This window comes from Ascaphus truei, chromosome 7 (assembly GCF_040206685.1).
Source record: "Ascaphus truei isolate aAscTru1 chromosome 7, aAscTru1.hap1, whole genome shotgun sequence".
Classification (NCBI taxonomy): domain Eukaryota; kingdom Metazoa; phylum Chordata; class Amphibia; order Anura; family Ascaphidae; genus Ascaphus; species Ascaphus truei.
In genome coordinates this window covers 87,537,134-87,545,849 of record NC_134489.1, presented here as the reverse complement: position 1 = coordinate 87,545,849, position 8,716 = coordinate 87,537,134, and the positions used below count along the sequence as shown (strand labels likewise).

Here is an 8,716-nt window from a genome sequence, read left to right as displayed (position 1 = left end):
AAAAATCCAAACTGATATATTCCGTAAACTCAATTCTAGGAATACATTACTGTCAGCAAAAAGTTGCCACCCCCAATCATTACTCAAAGGCATCCCTAAAGCTCAATTTATACGGTTAAGACGTATATGTTCAAATGATGAGAATTTTTATTCACAATCAGAAGCATTGTTTCAAAGATTTCAGGCCAGAGGCTATAACAGTAGGGATATCCAAACGGCATTTGAACATGCAAGATCTTTGTATCGTTCCGTACTCCTGGAAAAATATAAGAAAAAGAAACGTTTTATGGATCAAACAAAACCTGTTCCTGAGCTAAGTGAATTGAGTCCATTTTTTGTTACCACATATAATCGACAATCCAAACAAATATGTGATATCATACATAAACATTGGCATACTCTGTCACTTGACAGGGATATTGTAGAATATATAAGAAATGGGCCAAGATTCACATTTAGGAAGGCTAAAACTTTAGCATCACACCTGGCACCTAGCCTTTTTCAGTCAAACTCTAATAAAATAAAAGGGATCCCTAAGGGCTTTTTTGCATGTGGAAATTGTTCTATGTGTAGGTATGCCCACAGTACCAAATATGTAAAATCAGAATCTAACACAAAAAAACATTTTATTAAGGAGTTTCTAAATTGCAATACGTCCTTAACTATATATCTTTTAAGATGTGGCTGTAATAAAATGTATGTAGGACGCACAATTAGACCTGTCAAAACTCGCATAACAGAGCATGTAAGACTTATCAAAAGGAATGATACTACCCACCCTGTCCCTAGACACTTCTCTAGATGCCCCAAAGGAGGTATAAATAATTTCTCCTATACTGCCATTGAGCATATACCTTGTCATGCTAGAGGAGGACATAGGGAAGGTGTATTGAATAAACAAGAAATGTATTGGGTGTACACCCTGAACACACTCCATCCGGCCGGAATCAACCAAGACTGGGAGCTCAAGCACTTCTTGGTGGGGTGATGGCCCAGTATGATAGGTGTTCAGGGTGTGCTTACTGTCCAAATGATGTCTATTTGGGTATCATTACCCATTATAGAAAAATCATTAATATAATGTTAATTCAAAATATCCACACTGTGTATTATAACATTTATTACATTTTGAGAATTAATTCTATGTTACATTATTCATTTATTTCTATGATTATGTAAGCTATAATTCCTATCCACTTTCTTTCAGATTGAATTAATTGATTAATTATTATACAATTTATTAATGTTTTATTTATACCAGTATTTGAACATAATGCTTTGTATGATTTTGATTTTACTTTTATACAGCATTAGGCTGTCATTTTAATATTGTTAACAATGTATGCAATATTTGCATGTCTGTATGTCCCTTCATGTAGTGAGCGATGTGATATAAACAGTCCTATAGTATAGCGAATCACCTAATTGATTTCAGCAGTGATAATTTATCTGACCTTAGGAATGATTGGCTGTTGATCTAGCTCTCTTCCTATATGAACTGGGACATTGTGCATGAACAGCACTCTTTGAAAAAGTCCTGGCTTGGACGAAACGCGTAAGAGTGTTCATGCTGTTGTACATTGCTGGTTACTAATAAACTTTTTTATATTCATACAACTGGCTGAGTGAAGGTGCTGTGAACCTCGGAAGCAATCTCCATTTTTTTCACCCTTGTAATGAACTGCCATTTAAAATCATTAGCATTAAAGGAGACTAAGATTTCCTTTTGTGATCCACTTAACAAAACAGTGCTATGGTCCACAAAAGGCCATCGTATTAATCTGCTGGGAAAATGCTACTACATAAAAAAAAATGCAATAGGATAAAGGACATTTGAGAAATAAGGAGTGCAATTACTATCAATAGTAATATAGAAAAGTTTAATCTGTTTCTCATGAACAATAGATTTTTAATTAGAATATCAACCAATGCATATGTTATTGTATCTGGACACTGTGTGGTATTTAATCATTAATGCCTTATTATTGTGGTGGATGCTCACTGTCGGAAGGCAACAAGACCTGTAGCTACTGTACTGTAGGTTAATCAACCTTAAGTTTGGGAGCTACCAGCTACTAAACTCTGTCCGTGTGTGGAATCTTGGTGTTGCCCTTGGCTGTGACTTGACCCTTAAAGGCAGTTTAAGAGAAAATAAAAAAATTCAACCTGTTTTTTTATTTTTTCTCTCAACATGATTACTCAAAAGTAATTAGAACATTCAGTTTGGCTTGGTAAAGTCATTTATAAACTAAAAGGTCCAACAATTCTTTCAATCAGGTAAAGGGAAATGAGACGTTCTTGATTTTATATATAAGTCAAATAGAGACTGGGAACACGTTAACGGGTTTGAAATATCAACTCTGAAGTTTGTTTTTTTCCAATTTTAGTGTATTTTGGTATTTTTTTCCAAATCACGCAATTTTTTTTTTTTTTTTTTTATAACTTGTATTTTATTACAAATCACTCAAATTTTGAAGAAAAAAAAAATCATTTTTTCCCCAAATTTTGGGGGCAAATTCAAAACCATTTGAGTTCTAGCAAAATGCAAATCATTTTCAGAGCCTAAACCAAAACATAACTGAAGGTGCCCACTCTTAGGCCCTTATTCTGTAACTTGTGATAGTGCAGATGACGTGCTGTCGCATTAAAAGCCCCATTATAGTCAATAGGACTTTTCATGTGATAGCACGTTATCTGTGCTATCACACTTTACAGAATAAGCCCCTTAATGTTAAATTCAGTTTTCTCTTTGTTTTAACTCTTACCCCTGTAACTTTTGGATTCCCTTTTTTTTTTAATGTATTTTATTTATACAGTATGTTGTGAGAAATGTATGTAAGCAACCTTTGGGGATGGGGAAATAGCAATGAGACATGGAGGTAGAATGGGGGCAAGTGGGTGTTTGGCAAGCAGGGAGACACCCATGTTAAATACATATAATACTAGAAAACTTCTGTAAATGAAATCCAATTGGAATAGAATAGCAGGAGCAGATAAGATAATAGTACAGACTGAAAAAAAACCTTAAATGCATGCTTGCGAATACAAGAAGCCTGACAGATAAAATGGATGAGCTTGAATTAATAGTTACAAGGGAGCAGTATGATATAGGCATTACTGAAACATGGTGGGATGAAACTCCTGACTGGGCAGTTAATTTGGAGGGATATTCCCTTTATTGAAAGGATCGAGCAAATAGAAGAGGAGGTGGAGTATGTTTATTTGTTAAACCGGATCTAAAACCTATTATAAGGGAAAATGTTTATGAAGGGAATGATAAAAATGTAGAGACCTTGTGGATATAAATTAGCAGTGGAGGTAAAAGTACAAAGAAAATGTTTGTAGGGATATGCTATAAACCACCAAATATATGTGAGATAGAGGAAGCCAAAATACTTCTGCAAATGGAGAAGGCATCAAAACTAGGTCGTGTTTACAGAATGGGTTATTTTAATTATTCTGGCATGGACTGGGGCAATGAGATTAGCATTACAATGAAAGGAAACAGGTTTTGGGGTTTGCTTAAATACAATTATAAAAATAAATTTGGGTAGCAGTGATCATAACATGGTCTCATTTGAAATAAATGATCAAAAAATATATTACTTGGGTTCAATAAAGACTCTAAACTTTAGAAAGGCAGATTTTAATAAACGTTGAACTAATCAACAAGGAATAAATTGGGATGATGTTTTTGCAGAGAAAAATGTTGAACATAATGGGCAGTCTTCAAAACATTGTTAGAAAAGAACACTTACAGTATCAGTGCATTAGGTAATAAATACAAAAGAAACAAGTCTAAACCAATATGGTGAAATAAAAATGAAGTCAAGCTCCGCCCCCCTGACCTTCTATGACGCGAGGGTGAGCGCGCGACTGGTACCGCCCCATCTTGTTCCAGGAATCGGCGTCGGAGTGATGCGCGCTCCAAACCCCGCCCCCTGGCCTCCATGACGCGCGCGGGACAGCATGAGCAGTTCCAGCCTCATCCCTGATCAGGCTACATCATAGGGCACACCTGTGTGCAGCCTATCGCCTCTTACTTCCTGGCTCCGCCCTGGCTGGCTATTGGAGACTTTCGGGTAGTCCGATCTTCTAGCATCAGCCAGCTGTACTGGGCCCCCAGAACCACCAGTAAAGGGACACTTATCCCATTTCTCCCCCCATTGGTGGCCCTATACGTCATTTAAGTATGACTGTTCACCAAGCCTTTTTACTAGCAGTACTGCCTATGTTGTGCCTGAAGTCACATTGGGTTGTCATAATGGAAGGTGAGATATTTCTATAATTGAATCAGAGTACTTACCTAAATTATACCTTACCTAAATTATTATGCCTAAATAGTCTTTTTTGTTGCTAATAAATAGTGTCTCTGTCACTAGAGGTAAGGTTAATAATGGCAGGATAACGATCTAACAATCAAATTATAATGGATAAGGAGAAATACCCATCTAGCAAGTTTTTGATTAAGTGACCATTTGTATTACCCTTGTAGAGTTTAGTATTTTTTAACCATAAAGTAGAGATTTGTTGAAATATGCACAATCACAGCAGAGCTGTACATAGATTGGCAGATACAGATGTAGTAGACGTTAGTGCTCCCGTTGGCGCTTTGTAGTGCGACACACAATGCAGGAGAAGACACCATTGTGTTTTCATTAGCCGTGTGAGGGATAGGCCAATGATTATTTAACCCACATGTGCGTGCCAGCGAATACAGTTACATCTGTATGTCTCAGAACTAGAGAATTAGTTCTAGATAGAAAGCAAAACAAAGTATATGGTCTCCAATTTAACATGCTTTTCTGAGAAAAGCAAACGAAAATTGCTATGCTAAGTAACTTCAGAGAAACCGAAGCGAAAGATTAAAATTTAATATAAATGATCAGAAAATTGTTTACATTTGTTTAATTGGTTGTAAGATTGAGTTTATTTAGCATGTTCCAAGCCTTTAAATGTTTTCAATTATTGCTTTGATTTTCTTTGACACAGCTAAAATGTTGACTTCATCATGCTCCAACCAATCAATACTACAATTTGAACTTGATTGAGAATATTTACATATGTAAACTTGTTCGAGAAGTGCTCAAAATGCTCGATGAGCGACGGGGTGCCTGGCGGCAATCGTTCCCTGCATCAGCGTGACCTGATGGACTCCAGGCAACTTGTGGCAGGGGCACGGCCATGATGTCACACAGTTGGTTCGCCCTCATTGGCTGAAACGCCGCCGTGACGTGGCCAATGCTTGGCCACCGAGCCAAAAGACAAAAATCTCGTCTTTTGGCAAAGGTGGTTGTGCAACGAGCTTTGTGCGCTTGCACACACGTCGACTGGGTCCTGCCCCATAGAGGGCTGTACTTTGTGTGCGGCACGCACGCCATCGCGCGCGGAGGCACCGGGGACGAAGCCGTACTTATCGAAGCTACTAGAATAGGCCCCTTAGTGTTTCAGATCAGGGAGAACAATGTATTAACAATTACATACTGTAAGTGACAAGCTCTAGATTTTAGATCTGAAATTAATCCAGACTACCAACGTTAACATTTGCTGAACAAAGTGTATATAATGTGAACTAATATTGTCTGATGTCATTTTTATTTTTATTCCAGCTGTTATTTCAAGAAATCAAGAAGGACCAGGAGAGCTGGGAAAATCAGTTCTTATTCCCAAAGATGAGCAGGAAAAAATGAAAGAGCTATTTAAAATCAACCAGTTTAACCTTATGGCCAGTGACCTAATAGCTTTAAACAGAAGCCTACCCGATGTGAGATTAGAAGGGTGAGTTTACAATGAACGTTAACGCGTTCTACAAAAGAGCACTGCATTTTATCTCAAGAACTTTTGCTTTGTATTAGTTTACATTAACTATCACAACATTGGAATTTGTAAAGGAAAAGTGAAATAGGTTTTGCTAACGGGTGCCAATGGTGAATTAACAGTCTTTTTTTCTTGAATTTCAGACTAACTAAGAGATTTCAGGGCATTGTGATGCTTGTCAGTGCTATTCAGGCATCAATGTCTAGCACAAAGGAACATGTATAATTAATGTCTGTGTATTGAACACCAGGTCAGCAATGTTGGGGGATCCCCATCCCCCCACCCCCCTTTCTTTCCTTGGGATCCTCAGGAAAAAGCTTATCCAGTAGAAAGCTCAGTGTTTCCCGGACAACTCAACTTAGCGTAAAACCGTCTGTCAAGTTACATCAGTCAATTTGCATTCTATTGCAAGACATATAGTGTACCATTTCATCATGTGATACTGCTGTGGGGATTTGAGAAATTAGATTTTCAGCACAGGAAACATTTTATATTAAAACAGAGCATATCTTATAAGATCAGATAAAGCCAAAAGAATGAGTATCACAAGTTGGCTAAGGGATCTATTTAAAGGAAATTCCTCAAGTGTCAACTACACGCTAAGTAGTGCAGTATTTTCCCTATCATATTCTTGTATATATATTGGGATTTTGCCTCAACTTTATTCTTGTATGTATTGGGATTTTGCCTCAACCTTACACCCAAACAAACATTGTGATGTGGACATGTATATGTAACCATCAGAGGCTCAGATCAACAAAGGGGTGCTAAGCTTTAGCCTGCATTCACTCACATCCATATGAATTAGAGCTTCACCCTTTAGTGGTTTTGGGCCATAGTTTGCATTGTAACTGGTCTGATGACACCAGTAGCACTTCTGTAAATCTAATGACCTACATGATCTTAAAAATGTCAACATAGTGTGGATGGGCCAAACAAACTACTGTACAGCAAAGATGGTCAAAGGGACATTTTCTAAGCGGCTTTACTGTACAAGACACATTCCGGTGCCGTAAGACATCTTACGACCCATTGACTTCAATGGGGTGTAAGGTGTCTTCCAAGAATGTGTCTTATGGAGTAGCATCATTTAGTAAACTTGACATTTAAAGAGGCAATGCAAACTGGCAATTTCTGTTGAGAATTTTTGAATCTTTTATCATAGGTTTGAAGCAGAGGGTCTCCGGAGCTGAAACCCGTTAATTTTAGCTGTGGGGACCCCCTGCTTCTGGAGACACTTACCTCCGTAGGGGGTGCCGGTAACATCTGCATTAGGCTAGTAGGAATCACATAATGGCAGATTTTCAAAGCTCCCATGTCCTGCGGGCCAATAGGAAGCCGTGATGTCATCCGGTGAGGCTAAACCGTCGTGGCCAGGAGCAGAGTGACCACACTTGCTCCTGGCTATGGTTTTTTACGCTCCCTAGCTCCTTCCGTTCCAATCAGCTGAAAGGAAGGGCTTGCCACCTGCTCATGGTAACCTGATCACCGGTCCTAGGTGGCTAGAAGGGCTACTTCAGTGCTATAGCAATCGACCTCTTCGAAAAGGCTATATACTAGATATTATGTGAAGCAGATATGCACATCAAATAGAGTCTCTTATAGTTTGCCTACTCTTCCCCTGAATTGTACAAGTTTCTTTATTCAGTTATTTGACTTTTCTGTTGCCTTACATTTTCAAAAAAGTCTAATGCTGCAGACTGTTTAGACGGTTCTGTTGGATCATATGTGGGTAGCACCTTAGGCAGCAATTCTGTTTAAAAGTTGAAGATGATAATTGAGGCACATCGTTTTTAATTTCACAAAGGGAGTGTTATTGTTAGAGTGCATCAAATCTACAGTATATATGCAACGGTATATAGTCTTACATGACATTGAATATCTCTGTATTTGTCTACCTATTCTATTATTTTCTTGCTTATTATGGTACAGTATGTTGTAAATTACTCACATACAGTGCTTTTTTCTAGAAAAAAGGGTGAGGGAACTGACGTGAGGAGGGGACTGGGGGCAAAATTATTGTTCTTGGACATGTGCAATAATATGCACATTTATTCAGATTTCAAAATCGTTTTGAATCTATGTTATTAGTTTTGTACATAATTATTATTACATTCTAATTGTTATATAAAACATAGTATACAATTAGTTTTTTTTTTTTAGATGATCACAATAATGCTATAAAATGTGCCACGTGGTCGATGAAAAAAGGTACAGAAACTGCGCTCCACCACATTCCCCCAGAAAAAAAGCCCCTGGTTATATGTAATGTAACCCTCCCTGCCCGGCTTCTAGGGAGATTACATTGGAATGTATTGTATGGCTACCCCGCGTGGGTTACCTTCACTCAGGGTCTAGATTCAGACGGCTGGGCGATGAGGTAGCAAGCTTGTAGAATAATGGGCGTCAGGACCTTTTGTAGTACAACTGTCATTTATTCATGTCCCCGAGCACAGGTACCACTCATACACATTTTGACAACGTTGCACTGTATTTTATATCTGACAGACATGAATATGGTTCTTCCATTAGTGCCCGCTCTTAACACTTGACCCGAGGTACATTTACTTAGTTGCTTTACGTAGATGTTGGAACGGGGCTCTCCTTGTTGCTTCGGAACCATCATCGGTACTAATCCAATTACTCTGGGCCCCTACAGGAATCTTGTGGGTCTTCCTTATTAACCTTTTGCCTGTTTGGAAACGGCCACTTCCATACAGACTGATAAGGCATATTAGCGCCGATCCGCGGCTAGTACTGATCCACCGGCACCCAAGAGCCCTCTTTCCTGAGGCCCTCGGTGGCGTGCCGTATTCCTTTTCATTAACTTTTCAGATCTCCATTCCTTCTTTTGGGCATCCTATCTTAAGGTTTCCTCTCTCAATCTACAAAATAATAA

At 38.4% G+C, this 8,716-nt stretch overlaps 1 protein-coding gene across 4 annotated transcripts in view; it reads left to right on the top strand.

The window, feature by feature from the left end:
• Window positions 1–5,586: 5,586 nt before the first annotated feature.
• The window catches only part of GALNT13 (polypeptide N-acetylgalactosaminyltransferase 13), a 200,901-nt gene continuing 197,771 nt past the window's right edge, over window positions 5,587–8,716 (top strand). For 2 of the 4 annotated variants that reach the window (XM_075609370.1, XM_075609368.1), the window contains exon 1: window positions 5,587–5,778. In XM_075609370.1, the coding sequence (XP_075465485.1) occupies window positions 5,687–5,778 (92 nt within the window). In that variant the 5' untranslated portion in view covers window positions 5,587–5,686. The remainder of the gene's footprint in view (window positions 5,779–8,716) is intronic. The other 2 variants (XM_075609369.1, XM_075609367.1) reach the window with 1 other exon arrangement.